Genomic DNA, 18,227 nt, shown 5'->3' with positions numbered 1-18,227 from the left:
CCCTCCCCCTCCCCTCTACTCACCCCACTCACCCTCTCTCTCTCTCTCTCTCTCTCTCTCTCTCTCTAGTGTGCACATAGTCTGCACGGCGCCAAGCACCACTGCCCTTTCTGGGTAGTCTACGAAGAGCTCATCGCCTCACCACCGCAGTCGTGTGTTTGTGTGTGGGTCGGTGGGTGTCCCAGCTGTCCTGCACGGACCCTCCCCCTTGCCCGCGCGCCCACGGTTGCCTTTGTTGGTATGTGTTGTGATCAGCCTGCACATTGCAAGCGCCCCTTCACACCTCGCGGCACAGCCCTGTTCTTTTTATTTTTCCCTCTCTGAGAGGGGGAGGCTCCACGCCCTCCATTTAGGAAAAGCGGACCCTTGCAGGTGGTGGTAGGAAGCGCACGCAGCCCCCAGCGCCACTCACCCCCCCCCCCACTCATCTGTTTCCGCTCCTCTGCGCCTGCGCTCGTGTGTCGAAGCGATAACAGTGCCACCCTGAGCGCCAGAGAAGAGAAACATAAAAGGAGGAGGGGGGCGCAGTCAAAGACTCAATGTCGTCAAGCGCAGCAGAGAACTCCAACGTCGAGGAGAAGGAAGAGGCGAAGTCGATGACCACAGCCGCCACTGTCACCGCCAGCGCAAACACCCGCAGTACGTATGGATTAAAGGAATGGAAAGTCCGCTTGATGAACTGGCGGGGCGTCGGCGGCAGCACCCAGAGCAACACTGGCGGCAGCGATGGTAGCGGTACTTCGGAAGCAGCCGCAGCTGCTTCCGAAGTCACCACAGAGAAGGGCGAGGCGCTCGATCAGAAAAGCGCAGAAGGTAGCAAGTCCTCTGCGACAGCGCCTGCCGAAAACGACGCAGCAGCAGCAGCAGCAAAGACGAACTCCGCTACGGCTCACGCCTCACCGGCTCGCCCGATGAATATCTGGGTGCGTCGTGCGCTGGAACGGCAAGCAGAGTCCGCGATTGCGGCAGAGATTCATGATGCCAAGCAGGCTTCCGTGGGGGCGGTGGTAGAATCCGTAGCGGGTGTAGCGCTGGGAGCCATAGCAGCAGCAAAAGTGGCTGCCAGTGAGCCAGAGGGCAATGGCGCTGTCGCCTTCGAAAAGAGGCTTGCCGCCCAAACGAGATTCGCAGAGCTCATGAGAGAGCACCGTGAGGGGCCCGGGCAGCCGAGCGCACAGCCACCAGTGAAGGCCACGAAAGTCGTCAAAAAACCGAAAGTGGCAGAGCCGACCTCCCCAGTAGTGACGCCCACGGCGGAGGAGAAGTCATCCATGTCCATCTCCAACAAGAAGCGCGCGGCGGAAAGTGCTGGTCAGGCGCACGCAGCGCCTGACACTGAACCAGCGACCTTATCACCATCAGAAGCGAAGACAGGGAAGGCAGAAGGCGGGCCGACACAGCCCACCTCCAAGGCAGAGGTTGACTCCAGTGCAGCCCCTTTTGCAGCTGCAGCAGTGCATCAGGCAACCGTCCGCAAGCGCAAGAAGGCTACCAGTAGCGCATCCGCGAAGCGCACACAGGGCGCAAGCGTCGACGCCTCCACAGCAACGACACCGACACATGTGACGACCGTTAAAGGGAAGGCTTCGCTGGAGGAGCTCCGCGCCCGGCGCAACCGCACCACCGCCGGCGGCAGCGCGAGCCGCCGTGATGACCCGAACTCTTCGGAGGGAAGCGCTGGCATGGCGGGCAGCAGCAACGCCGGCAACGCTGTGAGCGGACATTCACAGCAAGACGAATACAACGACTGCGCCCTCGACGCCATCAGCCGACTTCTTCTTCGCTACTGCTTGGGGGACAGCACAGCGCCAGTGACGCCATCGGCGGCAACAGCAGCTGATAGCGCGGACGTCTCGTCCTCGGCGGAGCCGGCGGTCGCCCTCACCGCAGAATCGTCGCCGGTGCCTACACAGATGACGACGGAGCTAGAATTCTTCAATGAGCTGATGGAGCTCTGCGAGAACGACAGTCTTACACCGGCGTCGCTGGAGCTACTGCGTGAGCTCTTCCAGCACGTCCGCGTGTTGCCCCGCTCCTCTAGCGTCTCGGATGCTGGCAAAAGAAGCGAGAGCGCAGATGCCAGCGCATGTACTGTGCAGGACGGCGAGGCTGCGATGGAGGAGACAGATGTCGAAGCCTACCGCGAAGCCATTCGCCGGCGCGAGTACGTTCAGCAAGTCATCATGGTGCTACTGAACCGCCTCAAGCACATGAAAATGCAGGAGCAGCGAGAGAGGCAGCAAAGTGATGGCGACACAGCAGCAGCAGCAACATCTGCGGCATCGGCTCCGCTGCCGGCGCCAGTTGGAAAGAACCAGAGAAGCAACAGCCAGTGCGCGCCGATGCCCCCTTTATCACAGCAACACAAGTCAGGAATGATATACCCGGGAGGGCAGAGGATGGCGTCTGCTGCTCCGTGGCCGAGCATGGCCGAGATGGCCGAGATGGCCGGCGCGTACCCAGACGAGGTGACCGCTGCCTTCACGTCAGCGATGATGGCCTACGGCTACCCGAACCCGTACGCCCACCTCACCGTCTTCTCCCAGCATCAGCCGGTGGCCCCACCAGTGGGCTGGCCGCCGTTGCTCCACGCACCTATCCCCGGGGCCCGTCACGGGCGCCATGACCACCACGACAGCAACAGCAACGTTGCCGCACGCCTCGTGGCGTCCCCGTTTCCCGGCGCCTTTCCTATCATCCCCCCGCCAGCCACTGCGGACACCTTCGCCGGTGCAGAGGACCGTGAGATGCAGGAGCTACTCCGCATGATCCGGGCACAGCTCACCCAGCCTGCTAGCATGAAGTTGTCTGGCATGAGCACCGCTGACTCGCGAGTGGAATCGAGCGTGAATTTGTCGGGTGCAGCGCCGGTTGAAGTGTCTCAAGCAGAGAGGGCAGTGCTGCGTCACGTCCAGATGGACTTCAAGAAGCACTTGGAGCAGCAGCAGCAGCAGCAGCAGCAGCAAGCGGCGGTGGTAGCTTCGCCAGCCGAGGGCTCCCCGGCGCCGCCGATGGCAACCCTGACACCACCACCAGAGATGGATACTACACAACCGCGTCGCATGCATGCCACGCCTGGTACCGCTGCTGGCACCTCAGCCGCTGCTACGGGCGCCGCAACAGGCACAGCCATGGGAACGACAGCGGCGTCGCACGTTGGTAGTGAAAAGTCTCAACACCACCACACCCTCCTTGGTCACCAGGCGAGCGGGCTAGAGGAAACCGGAGAGGCGGCAGGGGAGTCTCCCTCCGCGCGCAGCACCACTGCCCCTGCGCAGGAGGAGGAAGGTATCGTAACTGACGAAGCAACACCGGCCAAGTCGCGCGGAACAACTCTAAACCTCAACGCCAAGCCGTTTGTGCCAAGCGGCGCTCGTGGAGGCAACGGCAGCACCACCACCACTATTATTATCAAACCCACCGCTACCCCGGACTCGACGCCTACGAAGACGACCTTTAACTACCACGCCAAGCCGTTTTTGCCTTCCGTCAGGGTCAACTTACCGATGCCCACACTACCGCAGAAACGGGCGCAGATGAACGCGGCAGCACCGGCCTTCATCCCCAAGCAGCAGCAGCAGCAGCAGCAGGCCCCCTCCAGGACAGACGCGCCGGCCATTCCGCCACCGCCGCCCGGATGTGTGACGGACCCCTGGGCCTCTTACGAAATGTTTGCCCGTTGGCGGGACATGATGGAGGCCTACTACCAAAACGTGTTCGCCCAGCAGAACGCGGCTACGACAAAGACCGGAACCGCACCACCATCGGCTACAGCAACTGGAGGAGGACCGGCCCCACCGATTATGATGACCTCGCCACACCTTGCGTAGAGGCGAGATGGGGTGAACAAATCGTAGGAAAGGGCACGAGACTCGCGGTGGTAGTAGTGGTGATGGCGGTCAGTAATGAGGCGTGGTGCCAACAGTAGGTGAGTGCGAGTAGACCCTCTTGTTCTTTGCTCGCCTCCCCATCCCTTCCCCTCTGCCCGCGCGCCATCCTCCTCGCCACCCCATAGACTATCACTGTCAGCTCACTTTGCTTTTGGTGCTTCATATGTGGCTGTGTGTGTGTGTGTAGGTGTGCCCCTCTCCTGCGTATTCCGTTGACCGCCGTCTTCTCGGACTTTTCGCTTGTCTGTTTCGCCGTCCATGTGACCCCCTCCCCCCTACTTCCCCTGGACGTAGACACTGTACATGACTTTTTTGTTTCTTCGTCGTTTCACTGAGTGTGTGCTCCGTGCGTGGGCGTATCTGTGTTTGGCTGTGGTTGTTTTAATGCCTACCCCCCGCCCACCCGCCCCCGTCCATGGCCCCACTCCCTCGTGTGGCGTGTCCGCTGCCCCTCGTCTTTGCAGGCGACTCCTCTGAGCTCTTTCTTTTTCTTCCTTCTCCCTCATGTTGTGCTCCTCCCCCCACTCCCTCAGCGCACCTCTGTTGGATGTGTGGCTATATACACCGAGGCGCAACATCGGGCAGGAAGCGTGAGAGCGAGAGAGACTGCAGCTGGCGGAGGGAGGTGAGGTGAGGTGAGGTGAGGTGAGACGGTTGGGGGGGTGCGGGGGGGGCGAGAGTTCGTCATTTTTGTTCCCTTTTCCTTTTTTCTAAAATGACATAATTCACACCAAACCAAAAACAGCAATGATACAAACGGCAAAGCGTGTGCGCCTCACTCAGCGCGATGGCCCTCAGCTGTGGGGTACGGGGCATCTTTCGCTTGGCGGAGAGGTTCTCTACCCCGCTGCATTCACACTCGGCAAAACAAAAAAAAAAAAAACAGAGGGGAGCTAAAGACAGTCAGTCTCGGGTGTGGCGCTCATTCAAACCCTAGAGCAGGTGAGCGCATGAGGAAGAAGGGGTTCAGCGCGAGGGAGGGACAGAGACAGCGGGATCTCAAGGTCATGTGTGTGTGTGTGTGTGTGTGTGTCTCCTCCCTCTTTCTGCCTTGCCTCTCCTCTTCCCTCGCCATACTCCCATCCATAGCCTCGGGCTACCTATGTGAGAAACACCGGCTCTCTGCCCCCTACCTCTCCCCCCCCCTCCTCCCTCTCCTCATCTCTCTTTCTCTCAACTCCCACTCCTCCGCATATGTTCACCTCCACACACGCACACACACGCACACGCACACATACACGCACACACACGCACACACACACACACACACGCACACATACACGCACATACACGCACACGCACACGCACACGCACACACATCCACACCCATTTCCACTCACTCCTATTGGTGCGTCATCTCGGACGATCCCCTGCCTTCCCCCTCTGCATCTGAAATAAGCAACAAAATCGCACTCGCCCACCTCTCTCTTTCTTTCAGTTCATTTTCCCTCGCGCTTCTCACGCCCTCCTCTCACCCCTCCTCAACACACACAGACACACACACACACAGACACACACACACCTAACCCGGCACGGAGTAACAATGCCCTACGTGCTCTTCTCCAGCTCCCATCCGGAGAACGCGCGTTCCCAGAAGATCATGGTGGCCGCCGCGTACGCCAACGTCAACGTCGAGCTCAAGGTCTGCCAGTACGGCCAGGAGAATGAGACGCCCGAGTTTGCGCGCAACTGCAGCCCGTGCATGCGCTTCCCCTCCCTCCAGACGGAGGAGGGCTACATCTTCGAGTCCAACGCCATCCTGCGCCACATCGCTCGTGTGGAAAAGAGCGGTGCAAAGCTGTACGGTGCCACACCCTTCGAGAGCAGCCAGGTCGATATGTGGCTTGACTTTGCTGCCTCCGAAATCGATGCGCACAACATGCCATACCTGAGGGAGTCCTTCGCCGGCATTCCGGCCCCGGAGGGCGCCATGGCCACCTTGGAGGAGAGCCTTGCTGGCCTGGAGCTGTGGCTGGAGACCCGCACCTTCCTCGTCGGCGAGCGCATGACCGTGGCCGACATCTCTGTTGCCTTCGCGTTGCAGTGGGTGTACCGCATGAACGCGAAGCACGGCGAGGAGCTGACGAAGAAGTACCGCAACGCGTACCGCCTGTACAACACGGTGATGCAGCAGCCCAAGACGGTGGAGGTGCTGAAGCAGTGGGGCGCGACCTTCGGCCCGGCCAAGGCGCCGAAGAAGGCTGCGGAGCCGAAGCCCAAGGTGGAGAAGAAGCCGAAGGAGGAAGCGGAGGACGAGGAGCAGCCGGTGAAGGAAGAGAAGAAACCGAACCCGCTGGACGCGCTGCCGCCGAGCAACTTCGTGCTGGACGCGTACAAGCGCGAGTACAGCAACACCGACACCCGCACGGTGGCAGCGCCGTACTTCTTCGAGCACTACGACGCGGAGGGCTACACGTGCTTCTGGGCGCGCTACAAGTACAACGAGGAAAACAAGAAGCAGTTCATGACGGCCAACCTTGTGCGCGGCTGGTTCCAGCGCATGGAGCACTTGCGCAAGTACGCCTTCGGCATCGCCCTCATCATCGGTGAGGACACAGCGCACGAGCTGATGGGCTTCTGGGTGTTCCGTGGCAAGGGCATGCCGGAGATCGTGAATGAGGTGGTGGACACAGAGCTGTTCGAGTGGGAGGAGATCAAGAACGTTCAGGCAGAGAAGGAGAAGATCACGGACTACCTGTGCTGGGAGGGTCCGACGATACCGCGCCCAGTGCTGGAGGGCCGCTGCTTCAAGTAAGCCGCCTTAATGGCTAACGGCACGGTCGCTGCTGCCCCGTGCACGCTGCTCTGAGTTGGCGTGCATCATGCGCAGAGGCTGCTTCACTGCTCTCTCCTCCTTCCCTTATTGACGTAACGGAGAGTTAGTGCACTGTGAGCGTGCGCATGGCGATGATGCACGGCGCCTCTGGTCGCTTGTGCGTGTGGCTTTGGCTTACACCCACCCGCCACGCCCCTCTCCACTAATCAGTGTAGTTAACGCATTTGTTTTTTACGCTCCCTTTTCTTCTGCGGATCGCTGTGTTGATCGTTCGTATGCCGGTCTCTCTCCCTCTCTCTCTCTCTCTGTGTGTGGCTCAGACGCGAGGGATGACACAGAAGAATGATGCGCAGCAACGGAGGGAGGGAAGACGGAAAAGCGAGGGCGAGGGGGGGAGAGGAGGTCCTACGCAGCTAATGTTTCGTTCTCTGTGCTCCCTCCATCTTTCTTCTCCGGGCTAAATGCAAAAAAAAAACTCGAGGCTCGCAATCTTGTGGAATGATGCGGGCCTTGTCGTGTACGTATGAAGGGAGACTCTGTCTGAGTGTGCGTGTATGTGTGGGCTTCCGTGTCAGCGCACGCGCGGTTTCCTCTCCGCCCCGCCCCTCCTTTCCTCTTCCTCGTTCTTTGTGCGTATGTGGGTGTGGGTATGTCCGTTAGCGCCATCTCTGGCGCTAACGGACACGAGCACACCTCATCGAAGCGGACTCCTGAAACGGCGACAAGGAAATCGGTAGAAGAGAGCGGGAAGTTTTTTGTTAAAGTCAGAACAACATACATATAAAGGAAAAGGAAAGCGAGCGAGAGAGAGAGAGGGTGACAGCCTCCCTCTCACTTCGTGGAGTGCCTCTCTCCCTTCCACTAGAAAGGGGCGGAGAGGCACTCCGCAATAGTACGCACTCGCACAAACCTGCGAGCTGGCTGTGAAAGCGGGTCGAAGGCAGCGCCCCTTTGCCTCCCCACCTCACCCCCCGCCTCTCTCGCTCGCTCGCTCTTCCCTCACTTCCACAAAAAAAAGGTCCACGCGCTAGCATGCGTGCGTGGCAGGAGGAGGAGGGGGGAGGGCGTATCCTGCGTCCGGTGTACGGTGGCTTCCGGAAGGGAGATCGATCCATCTCGGTCTCACTGGGGTGTAGAGGAGGTCGCCCTTCCCCCCCCCCCCCCCAATGGAGGCCTACAGGAACGAAAATGAAAATAACGAATCAAATGCGAATGCACACGCAGAGGGAGAACACGCGCTCCTAACACGGCTTCGTCGCTGGCTCTGTTTTAGTCCACTGCATAGCACGAGCAGCTGGTAGCAGTAAGCGCGTCGTTGCCATACACACGCGCATGCCGGCCGTCCTCACGTGAACTCTGCACATACGCCCATCCCACCCATCCTCCCCGGCTCTAGCGGGCTACTCGCCACCCTGAGAAGATGCTCTCTGTGGCATGTTGTGCAGCGTCCCCATCGCCTGTGCTGTAGTGGTCATCACTCACCCCCCCCTCATCGTGCGTGTTGGGACGCTCTTCATGCATACGTCTTACCTCCTTCCTCCCCCCTCCTAACTTGTGTTATTCGCCTTCGGTCGCAGCACGAACAGCACTGTTTCTTACGGATCAGTGCTAGACAGACAGACGCACGCACGCACGGACATACACGCATACACTGGACGCCGCAAGGACGGAGGGCCAGGGAGGAAAAAGCAGAGAAAATCAGGAAGCGGAAAAAAAAAAACTAAAAATGGCCTCTGTGTCTGCCAGTCGAAGTAGCGGCGGCGGTGGTCGCGGCAGTCTGCACGCTGGGCATCCCCTCTCTCGCGTCGCGACGCTTCGGTGCAGCGGGACGAGCGGCATCACCGTTGTGTGCGCCGGTGGATCGTGTGTGTCGGTGCAACCAGCACCACGGTGGCTGACCTGCGCACTGGCAGGCAGTGGAGCGGTGACGGGGGGTCGTGGAGGACTCGACAGCGATACCAGAATGGCAGCATCATCTCCGCTGGGGATGGCAAAATATGTGGCTGGCGAACCCCTTGGCGTGGCAGGGCAGGAGGTGGGAAAGGGTGCCGATGCCCTCTTCGCAGCGGTGCAGCAGTGGTCGGCAGGGCACTTGCATGAGCCCAGGGACGGCGTGGCGCTGATGACTAGTGCGTCTGCTGCCGCTAGAGCCCCCTCGCCGTGCTCGCCACTGTCGCCAGAGCAGCAAGTTGCCCTTTGCGCCGGTGCCGTTACGTGCCTCTCTGTCGCCTCCCTCCCTGGCAATACAGACACAGCCGTGGCAGTAGTCGGCACCACTGTCGGCACGGTGGCGCTGCTGCTCATCGAGGGCAGTCGCGCCCTCTACAAGGTTGCCGAGTGCTCGCTGGCAAAGTGGAGCAGCGGCGCCATCACGGCACAGGATGCTGTCGTGGACGTGGCCTTCAGCTTGGACCCGGCTGGGCGGCCGGAGTTCGTCAGTGCCGCCAGTGCTGGGTGCGTCGTCGTCGTGGATGTGCAGCTTCTCTACCAGTCACCCCGTAACAGCAGCCACAGCGCCGCCGAGGAGCTCGGAGACGCGGAGACGGACGCACCAGCTGCCGTAGCGCACAGAGCAGAATGGCATCAAGAGGCCGCGCCGTGGTCGAACTCAGCCCTTCGGGCGAAGGCCGTGGAAGCGCTTGAGCGGTCAGGCGCGCATCGGGTGCGGCGCAGCTGCAGTGACGTCTTCGCCTGCTCCTTTGTAGAGGCCGATGTGGTGCGCATCTTGGCTCCGCAGCGCCTGCAGGTCGCCGTCGCGATGGACGTGGCGCTTGTCGTGGTGCTCAGTAGCGGTGCGTTGCACTACGTGGAGCGAGTGGTCGAGGGAGGCTCAGTGCGCCTCCTTGCGGAGTATCACCGGCAGCGACTCGCCAAGGGTGCTGTCTTCACATCGCACGCATCTGCAGCAAGACAGGGGGCGGACAGCGCTGCTGCGGGCGACTTCTCTACCGATGCTGCCTCACTGCGCCTCCTCACCGACAGCCGCGCCGTTCCGCACGTCATCTACCGCTACCGTCTCTCGCCCTACCGCATCCAGGCCTGCGATGACAGCGGCCAGACGGCGAGCGGGGGCGGAAGTAACTGCGGAACTGCGGCGTTGGGGTTGTCCTCCGCGGCGGAGTCGGTGACGCATGTGTGCGACGCGCATCTGCATTTCAGCGAGAAGGATGCCGCGTGCCACGTCGTGCTGGCTGGCACACAGAGTGTGCCGGTCAGTAAGGTTGGCTACATGTCGCCTGCCTCACGCGTTGGCTCGGTTGCCGTGTCCATGGGGTCAGCTGAGTACACGCTGGGTCACGTCCAGAAGCAGCAGCAGCAGCAGCACCACTACTCGGGAATAATTGGGTACAAGACCCTCGGGTGGTGGGCAATCGTGCGGAACGCCGTCCTGCCGCGTCAGACTTTTGATCGAGATGCGCTGGAAAGGCAAGCGTTCCAGCAGCGCCAGCGCGAGCAGCAGCAGCAGCCACACGACGGGAACACCTTCTCGACGTTTAGGAGCAGCACTGACTCACCCTTCTCGGTACATGTGCAGAGCAACACGATGGCCCTGCCGTGTGGACTCGGTCCCTGTCCGGCCTCCCTCTCCGCCTCCGCCTTTACGTCTCCTGTGACGCCGTCACCAGCCACGGCAGGGGCTGGTGTGAGTGGCGGCGTCAGCACGGCAAGCGCTGGTCAAGGCAGGGGCTTTGCAGCTGTTTTGATGCTCACGGACGCTCTTGTCTTGGCATCCGGTCATGAACTGTACGTTGGTGACCTCCGCGATGTGCCGCCGAGCGCCACGACTCTGCCGGTGCCGCGTCCGCTTCGCTCCTTCGGTAGTGTCATCGAGGGGATTACCGCCGAGCCGTACATGGATACTCGAGTGGTGCTGGTGGCAACCAGCTCTTGCGTGACTCCCCTATCGCTTGTATAGGGGCGTTCTCATAGGAGTCACAGCGATTTCAGGAGCAAAAGAACAGAACTTGGAAGCGGCCCTGAGCAGATGGCTGGAAAGGCACAGACAGGTACGCGATGTGTTTGTCGCCCCCCCCCCCCTCTAGTCTGCCAGGACGCGGCGACCGCACCTCGTACTGAGTGTGTGCGTGCGTGTATAACGTGGGTACTGATCTTGTTTGGATTCACTTCCTCCCTTTCCCTCCCCTCTCCCTCGCGCGCTGTACGCTCGCTCTCTCTCTCTCTCTCTCTCTCTCGCTTTGGGAGTGATAGGCACGAGCAGAAACTTACGTAAGGTCGACACACAGCCACTGAGGATGTCGAGAGCGAAACAGAGAGGAGAGAGAGAGAGCGAGCGACCGGGCAACACACGTGTGGAGGTGGGGGAGACGTAAGAGAAGCTACATGTGTGGCATGCTCCCTCGCTCTCTCTCTCTCGGCCAACCGACAAGGGAGAAAGAACTCTCTACCAAGCGACGAGTACTTTGCACACGTTTAATGCGCCTGCGATCCCCCACCACAATCACTACTGCGCCAATCACGTGCAACAACACCGGCGGCGTCCTACACTTCCTCTCACCCCCCCCTCGCCCCCGACGCTCGCTCACACGGCACATTTCGTTCCGGAGCACGCGCGTGTGGCGATTACGTTGCCCACATCCCTCTGCACACCCCTCCCTCCCTCCCTCCCCCCGCTCTTACCTGTTCTGCGATCGCTTGTGTTGGTGATGCGCTCAACGGCATCTTCTACCCGCCTCCCCCCCACACACACACGTACACACACCAATCCCCCGTGTATCAACATCGACCCACACGAAACACAGCTCCGGCACATCACACGCACACACACTCGTGTCGGCCCACACGCAGGTGCGTCACCGCCGTCTGCATCAATGGAGGATCGTTCGCTAAAGCTGGCGGAGGACTTCGTCTCGGCGCGGTACATCGACATGGGCCGCGAGTCGTTGCAGTCAACGGCCCGCATCCTGCGTTCCATCCTGGCGCAGCGTTGCTGCCCAGATGAAGGGCTCAACGATGCTACCATCGAGCTTATCCTTCGCCAGCTCGCGCTGATGGACACGAACAACTTCGCACACCACGTCGGCGGCGGCGAACGCGAGGGCCGCGTTGTCTCTGCCCTCGTTCGCACGCGGCACTTCCACCTCACACACGGTATTGGGCGCTCCGGCGACTTGGTCAGTGAGCAGCCGAAGGCAGCGGGGTCATCATTGCTGTATAAAGTAACGAACGTGCTCATGCTTGACCTGATACGCCAAGCCGGGGCCCCGTCGACCGCGGCCGCGGTGGTGGTGCCAATGGCAACGGGCATGACGCTGGCGCTGGTGCTTCGGTGTGTAGCGAAGACGCGCACAGAAGAACTGCTGAAGGAGGCAGGGGCGGCGCCGCTGCAACGCACCGTCACGAAGGACTCAATGAACGCAACGTCCGCTGCCCGAGTGCAAGAGTCGCGAATGTGCGAAGATGATCGTACCAAGCAGGACCGCACATGTGTGTCAGCCCCGGAGGCGCCGCGCTACGTCATATGGCCCCGTATTGATCAGAAGACAGCGCTCAAGTGCATTGACGCGGCGGGGCTAGTGCCGGTGCCGGTACAGCTACGGCCCGCCCTGCCACTCGCACGCTCTGCCGCCCCCTACGCCTGCACTGACAGCGGTAGCCTCAGCCGTAACCAAGCCAGCATTGGTTCACCATCGACATCATCGCTGTCGTCGTCGCTGTTCCTTGAGTGCCATGTGGACGACGTAGCCACCGCCGTCAACACCGTTGGTGGGCCGTCGCAGGTGGTGTGTGTGCTCTCCACAACCAGCTGCTTCGCGCCACGCCTGCCAGACAACACGGTCGCCATTGCCCAGTACTGTAAGAAGGTCGGCATTCCCTACGTGGTGAACAATGCGTACGGAGTGCAGAGCCGCCGCATCATGACTCGGCTCGACGCGGCGCAGCGACTGGGGCGGGTCGACTTTGTGGTCCAGTCTGGCGACAAGAACTTTCTGGTTCCGGTGGGTGGTTCGATCATCTGCTCTAGCAACAAGGAGTGCTGCCAGGCCGCGGCAGCCCTTTACGCAGGTCGCGCGAGCATGAGCCCCATCCTTGACCTCTTCATCACCGCCTTGAGCCTCGGTCGGCGCGGCATGCGATCCCTGTGGAACGATCGCTACAGGTGCCGTGCGCGGCTGATTCAGCAGCTTCGCGTGTTTGCGCGCGAGCGAGGGGAGGTGCTGCTGGTCGACGACAGCGAAGAGGGCAAGGGCTATGAGGATACCGTAGGTGAGCCGCAAAGGGCTGGCAATGCTGCCATGCCCCGCAACGACATCAGTGTCGCCGTCACCATGCGAACTTACGGTCGGCCTGCAGCCGAAGCGAGCAGCACTGGTGCGCAATTGGGGTCGGAGCAGGGGGAGAAGACGACAAACTGGGCAGCCGCCCGCGCTCTCGGCGCACAACTGTTCCGCAGCTCGGTCACTGGCCCCCGCGTCATCACCCCCGCACCGTCGACCCCAACTATGATTGCGGGCTGCACGTTCACGAATTACGGCATGCATCAAGATGGGCAGCCGCCATGCCCGCTGCTGGTGATCGCGTGTGGCATCGGCACGTCAGAGGCTGAGGTGGAGGCACTGATGCTGCGCCTTCACGACGTGTGGCCTCTTCCCGCGTGAAGAAGCGCACGGCCTGGTGCCCACCGTGCAGAGAAAATTGCGTTCGTGGTGGTGTCTGCGCACAGCAGCAAAGGGAAAGGAAATTAAGGAGAGGACGACGCACCAGTGAGAGGGTGCAACACAGCGTGAGGAAGGGTTGGCACTCTTTTTCGCGCTGGAGAAAGTGAGCGACCACCTCAGCACCTCTGCCGCCTTTGGGGGGAGAGACAGGGGGGCTTCCTCCTCCTCCTCCCCTCTATCAGCCCACCTTTACCTGTGTCGCCTTGAATGCTCTATCTGGGCGTCGCAGTCGTTGCTCCAACCATTCTTCCTCTCCTCTCCCTCCACCTTGCCCCTCTCTTTCTCTCTCTCTCTCTCTCTCTGCGCATGGACACTAGTAACACGTACACGCAGGCATTTGGTGGGTCGGCAGAAACCCCTCTCCCCATTACATCCACCCGCCCCCCCCCCCCACACACACACAGAGAGGGGAGAAAATACAGGCACAGGTGTTCGCGTCAGTATGGTGAAGCAGCGCATGACAGCCCTCGATGTGAGGGCGACAGTGGAAGAGATGCGGGCGAACCTCATAGGGCTGCGGCTGCTTAACATCTACAACATGGACAGCAAAATGTTTTTGTTCAAGTTTGGGCACGGCGAGCACAAGAAGAACGTCCTCCTCGAGAGCGGCGTGCGCTTCCATCTAACGGAGCTGGAACGTGAGAAGCCGAAGGTACCGTCACAGTTCACTCTCAAGCTGCGCAAGCACGTCCGCGCCTGGCGGCTCGACAGCATCTCGCAGCTGCAGCATGACCGCACGATCGACCTCTGCTTCGGTGTTTCGTCGTCTGAGGGCTGCTTCCACATCATTGTGGAGCTCTTCTCGAAGGGCAATGTAATTCTGACCGACTACACGTACAAGATGATGATGCTGCTCCGTACGCACCGCGATGACGAGGGCCATAACCTGATGGTGAATCAAGTCTACCCCGTCACGGCCCCTTTCGTTGCTGCGGTGGCGGTCGAGTCGGCTTCGGCGCAGGAGGCAGATACCGCCACCACGGTGTCCTCGGTGACTAGAACAGCTGTATCGGCAGCGGAGGTGCCGCACATTTTCCTCTACCCTCCGCACGTGGACGCATCTGGCCACCTGCACGTGCAGCGCATCGCCGACGCCGATCTCACACTGGCCCAACAGCAAGTCAAGGAAGAGCGCACACGGTTGATGAAGGCGGAATGGGAGGTGGGGCTCACCCGCAGCAACGACCGCACTGTCGTGCAAACATTGGTGGCGGGCATTCAACACTTTGGACCTGATCTAGCTCAGCACGTGCTGGCCATCACTGGTGTATCTAACGCACCCCGGAAGAGCTGGAAGCAGTCGACGGACGACATCTTTGCAACCCTGCTCCCCGGTCTGTTGGAGGCCTTTGACCTTGCTAAGGTCGACCTCGCCTCCGCCGGCGGCTACCTCATCAAATCGAAGGCGGGGCCCGGCAGCAGAGCCAACGCCGCAGAACCACCGGCGCCAGACGCCTCCACCGCCGCCGCTGGTGTAGCCGACCTCGTCGCCGTCGCGGAGAAGTACGAGAGCTTCACGCCCATCTTGCTCGCCCAGTACACAGAGGACGGGGTGGTGTCGTTCTACCGCGCCAGCTTCGGTCGCGTCTGCGACGAGTTTTTTCTCATCACAGAGACGGCGCGCATCGATGCGTCGAACGAGAAGCGCAAGAACACCTCCAAGAACAAGGAAGACAAGTTTGCGGCCGATCACGCGCGCCGCATCAACGCACTCGAGACAGACATAGCGGCTAACCAGCTGAAGGGTCAGCAGCTCATCCTGAACGCTGACCGCGTTGACGAGGCGATCCAGCTCATCAACGGTGCCCTAGCAACGGGCATCTCGTGGGAGGCCTTGCGCATACTGCTGAAGAGACGCCATGCAGAGGGGCACCCAGTGGCGTACATGATTCATGACCTCTTCCTAGAGCGCAACTCTATCAGCGTTTTACTCGAGACGGTGCTGGACGAGGAGGCGGGCGAGGAGGACTGCGACGTGCCGCCGATGGTGGTCGAGGTGGCGCTGTCCAAGACGGCCCACGCGAACGCTGCGGACTACTTTGGCAGGCAAAAACAGCACCGCTCGAAGTTGGAGCGCACCATTGCGGCGACCGACAGGGCGGCGGCTGGGGCGGCGCGCAAGGGAGAGCGCAAGGCAGCAGAGCAAAAGGAGAGGAAAGTGATCGTCAAGGAGCGGCAGCGCAGCTGGTGGGAGAAATTCTTCTGGTTCCGCACCAGCGCCGGTGACCTTGTGCTGCGTGGCAAGGATGTGCAGTCGACGGAGCTGCTGGTGCGGCGCGTGATGCGTCTTGGGGACCTTTTCATCCACTGTGATGTGGATGGGGCTTTGCCGTGCCTGCTGCGGCCCATGAACGACGTCTGGCAGGAGCTCGGTGGCCACAATGCTGGCGGCAATGCCGTGGTCTCACCGAGGACTCAGCCGGTGGCGATGCACAGCGCGTGTGAAGCAGGGGCGTGGTGTGTCGCCTTCAGCGGCGCATGGGAACGGAAGCAGACGACTGGCTCGTGGTGGGTGTACGCGTCGCAGGTGACGGGTGGCACGGCCACCGGCACGTACCTCTACACCGGCGAGCGACACCATCTGCCCCCGCAGTCGATGTCGCTCGGGTGCGCGCTGCTCTTCTACGTCGCACGCACCGTGAGTGAACCGGCGGAGGCCGCGCCGGCTGCAATCACTGCTGGAGTCAAGGATGACGACGACGAGGCGGCGCACGGAGAGGAGGACGCTGTCGACCCGTTCACCGTGCTACGGCGTGAGCTGCCCAGCCTCCTGACATCGACCGCAGACGCCAACCCGCCAAGCGGCACCGAAGGAACAGTCGTGCCCGCTGACACAGCGACTGTCCTTGTCGAGCTGCCCTCCGTGGAGGCTCTCCGTGCGGAGCAGCGTAAGCAGCGGAGCCTATACGCGGCCGGTGTCGGTGGCGGTGTGGACGGGCGTCGAACGAAGGGCGGGGCGCGCAACTCACGCGTCGACCGCGAAGGTCTGCAAGGCACGCCGGCTGCAACTATTACCCTCACTCCCTCCTCGGCGATGGAAGACGGTGTAATCACCACCGTGGCGACGACAGCTACGCAGAAAGCCAACGACCAGGCCAAGAACTTGACAAAGTACCAGAAGAGGAAGCTGAAGAAGATCCAGGACAAGTACGGCGATCAAGATGACGAGGATCGCATGCTCGGAGCAAAGGTGAATGGGAATCAGCTGTCACTTGTACAGCTGCTGGAGCTGCAGCGACGCGCCGAGCAACGCCAGAAAGAGGAACAGGCTAAGCGAGCACACGGGAAGGCGCGCCGTGCCGTCAGAAGTTATGACGAGCGGGAAGACCAGGACGAGGAGATGGTGGTGGAGGTAGTGTCCGACTTCACGGACGATGGCGAAGAAGCGGAGAAGAATGCTACTGCGGTCGACGCGGCGGACGTGAGCGGCCCCAACGAGGAAGGCGAGCAAGCTGCGGCTATCGAGGAAGCCGGGGGTGGCAGTGAGAGTGAGGAAAGGGAGGCGACGGAGACGGGTGCTGCCGCCTCAACAGCGGCGGGCTCACCTAACGACCACGACGCCGTAGTTGCTCAGCAGTCCGCCGAACTCAGTCGCGCCTTCCCACACTACACCATGCGGCCCGGACCGATGGACACTGTGCAGCACGTCGTGGTCGTCTGCGCACCGGTGATCGTCGTGCGCGAGTACGCGTACCACGCGACTTTGTGCGTGGGAAATACAAAGAAAGGGGTGCTGGCGGCGAAGCTTCTTCAGCTGTTCACGGCACGCGCGGAGCAGGGCGAAGCTGGAGCTGGCGGCAGCTCAACAGGCTCCGGTGCAGCCTCTGCCGGTGCACCAAGGAAGAAGCCAAAGAAACCGGCATCAAAGACAGAGGGTGGCGCTGCGCCAACGGACTGCCCCCACTCACCATCGTCGGGGTCGTTACCCTCTGCCGCTACTGTAAATCACTCCGTTGTGAAGGCGTTGCGGATGACGAGCCCCAACTATGTAGTGGAACAGCTTCGGGCAAACGTGAAATCAACGGAGTTCCACCTGTGACCACCAGCGCGGTCGAGTGGGGATGAGATAGCCCAGTGAGGAATAGAGGAACGGAGAGGGGCGAATAGGTCGGTACCGTGTGCACTGATATTGGCCAGTGTGGCCCTCTCACGTCTCCCACATCTCTCACTGGCGTATAAGCTTGAGTTTGCACGCTTCATTGGGGGAGGCCTGTCGCAGTGAATGGTAAAGGTGTGTGTGCGTGTGTGCGTAGAAAAGTCCCAATTGTATCGTCCACTATTAAGGTGGAGCTCTCTCTTTCTCTCTCTCTCTGACACACACGCTCTCTGCCTCTCCGGTTACTCGGATTCGGATGCCCATCATTCACCATTCACCATTCATCTCTCCCTCTCTCCGTTGAGGGTAGCACGAAAGCTCTCACAGTGCCGCGAACACTCCTGCCCTGCTGAAAAAACTCGTGCAAAGCTGTAGACAGGCATACTTCCCTTTCGTCCTCAGTACTCACCGGCCCCTTTTCCAACCGCCACCACCACAATCAAGAGTGTCGATCGCCTGAGTGTGAAGGTGTTCTCGTGCGGGTGATGGGGAAACGTGGGGGGAGAGTGGCACACAGACACGGGTGCACATTTGAGCAGCACTTGGCATGTATTCCTCCTCTTTCCGTCATCCACTTGCCAGCTGCCTGCTAGCCGCACCTCGTCCCTCGCCATCCTCTCGTTCGAATACAAACCACTTTGTATCAAGCAGTGGTGCTCCTACTGCACATCACTACCTCTTTCCCCTCTCTCTCTCTTTGGCTGTCAATTCCCCCACGCTCACCCTCTGCCCCTCTCCCTTCCTCCTCTAAGCACCCACGCAGGCATCGAAAAGCAAAAACACCCTCG

General features: G+C 61.0%; 5 protein-coding genes across 5 annotated transcripts; all 5 read left to right on the top strand.

The window, feature by feature from the left end:
• Positions 1-539: 539 nt before the first annotated feature.
• Positions 540-3,830, top strand: LBRM_09_1030 (conserved hypothetical protein; the record flags this gene model as incomplete). Its single annotated transcript, XM_001562667.1, has 1 exon — positions 540-3,830. The coding sequence occupies one exon, from the start codon at positions 540-542 to the stop codon at positions 3,828-3,830; it is 3,291 nt and encodes a 1,096-aa protein (XP_001562717.1).
• A 1,603-nt stretch (positions 3,831-5,433) lies between these two features.
• LBRM_09_1020 (elongation factor-1 gamma) lies at positions 5,434-6,645 on the top strand (the record flags this gene model as incomplete). The annotated part of the gene is made up of 1 exon (XM_001562666.1): positions 5,434-6,645. The coding sequence occupies one exon, from the start codon at positions 5,434-5,436 to the stop codon at positions 6,643-6,645; it is 1,212 nt and encodes a 403-aa protein (XP_001562716.1).
• Positions 6,646-8,392: 1,747 nt separating this feature from the next.
• On the top strand, positions 8,393-10,582 carry LBRM_09_1010 (conserved hypothetical protein; the record flags this gene model as incomplete). Its single annotated transcript, XM_001562665.1, has 1 exon — positions 8,393-10,582. The coding sequence occupies one exon, from the start codon at positions 8,393-8,395 to the stop codon at positions 10,580-10,582; it is 2,190 nt and encodes a 729-aa protein (XP_001562715.1).
• A 748-nt stretch (positions 10,583-11,330) lies between these two features.
• Positions 11,331-13,283, top strand: LBRM_09_1000 (SLA/LP autoantigen-like protein; the record flags this gene model as incomplete). The annotated part of the gene is made up of 1 exon (XM_001562664.1): positions 11,331-13,283. The coding sequence occupies one exon, from the start codon at positions 11,331-11,333 to the stop codon at positions 13,281-13,283; it is 1,953 nt and encodes a 650-aa protein (XP_001562714.1).
• Positions 13,284-13,785: 502 nt separating this feature from the next.
• On the top strand, positions 13,786-17,382 carry LBRM_09_0990 (conserved hypothetical protein; the record flags this gene model as incomplete). The annotated part of the gene is made up of 1 exon (XM_001562663.1): positions 13,786-17,382. The coding sequence occupies one exon, from the start codon at positions 13,786-13,788 to the stop codon at positions 17,380-17,382; it is 3,597 nt and encodes a 1,198-aa protein (XP_001562713.1).
• Between the last annotated feature and the right edge of the window lie 845 nt (positions 17,383-18,227).

This window comes from Leishmania braziliensis, chromosome 9 (genome assembly GCF_000002845.2).
Source record: "Leishmania braziliensis MHOM/BR/75/M2904 complete genome, chromosome 9".
Lineage (NCBI taxonomy): Eukaryota > Euglenozoa > Kinetoplastea > Trypanosomatida > Trypanosomatidae > Leishmania > Leishmania braziliensis.
Note: the sequence above shows the minus strand (reverse complement) of the source record. Positions and strands in the feature narration are given on the sequence as shown.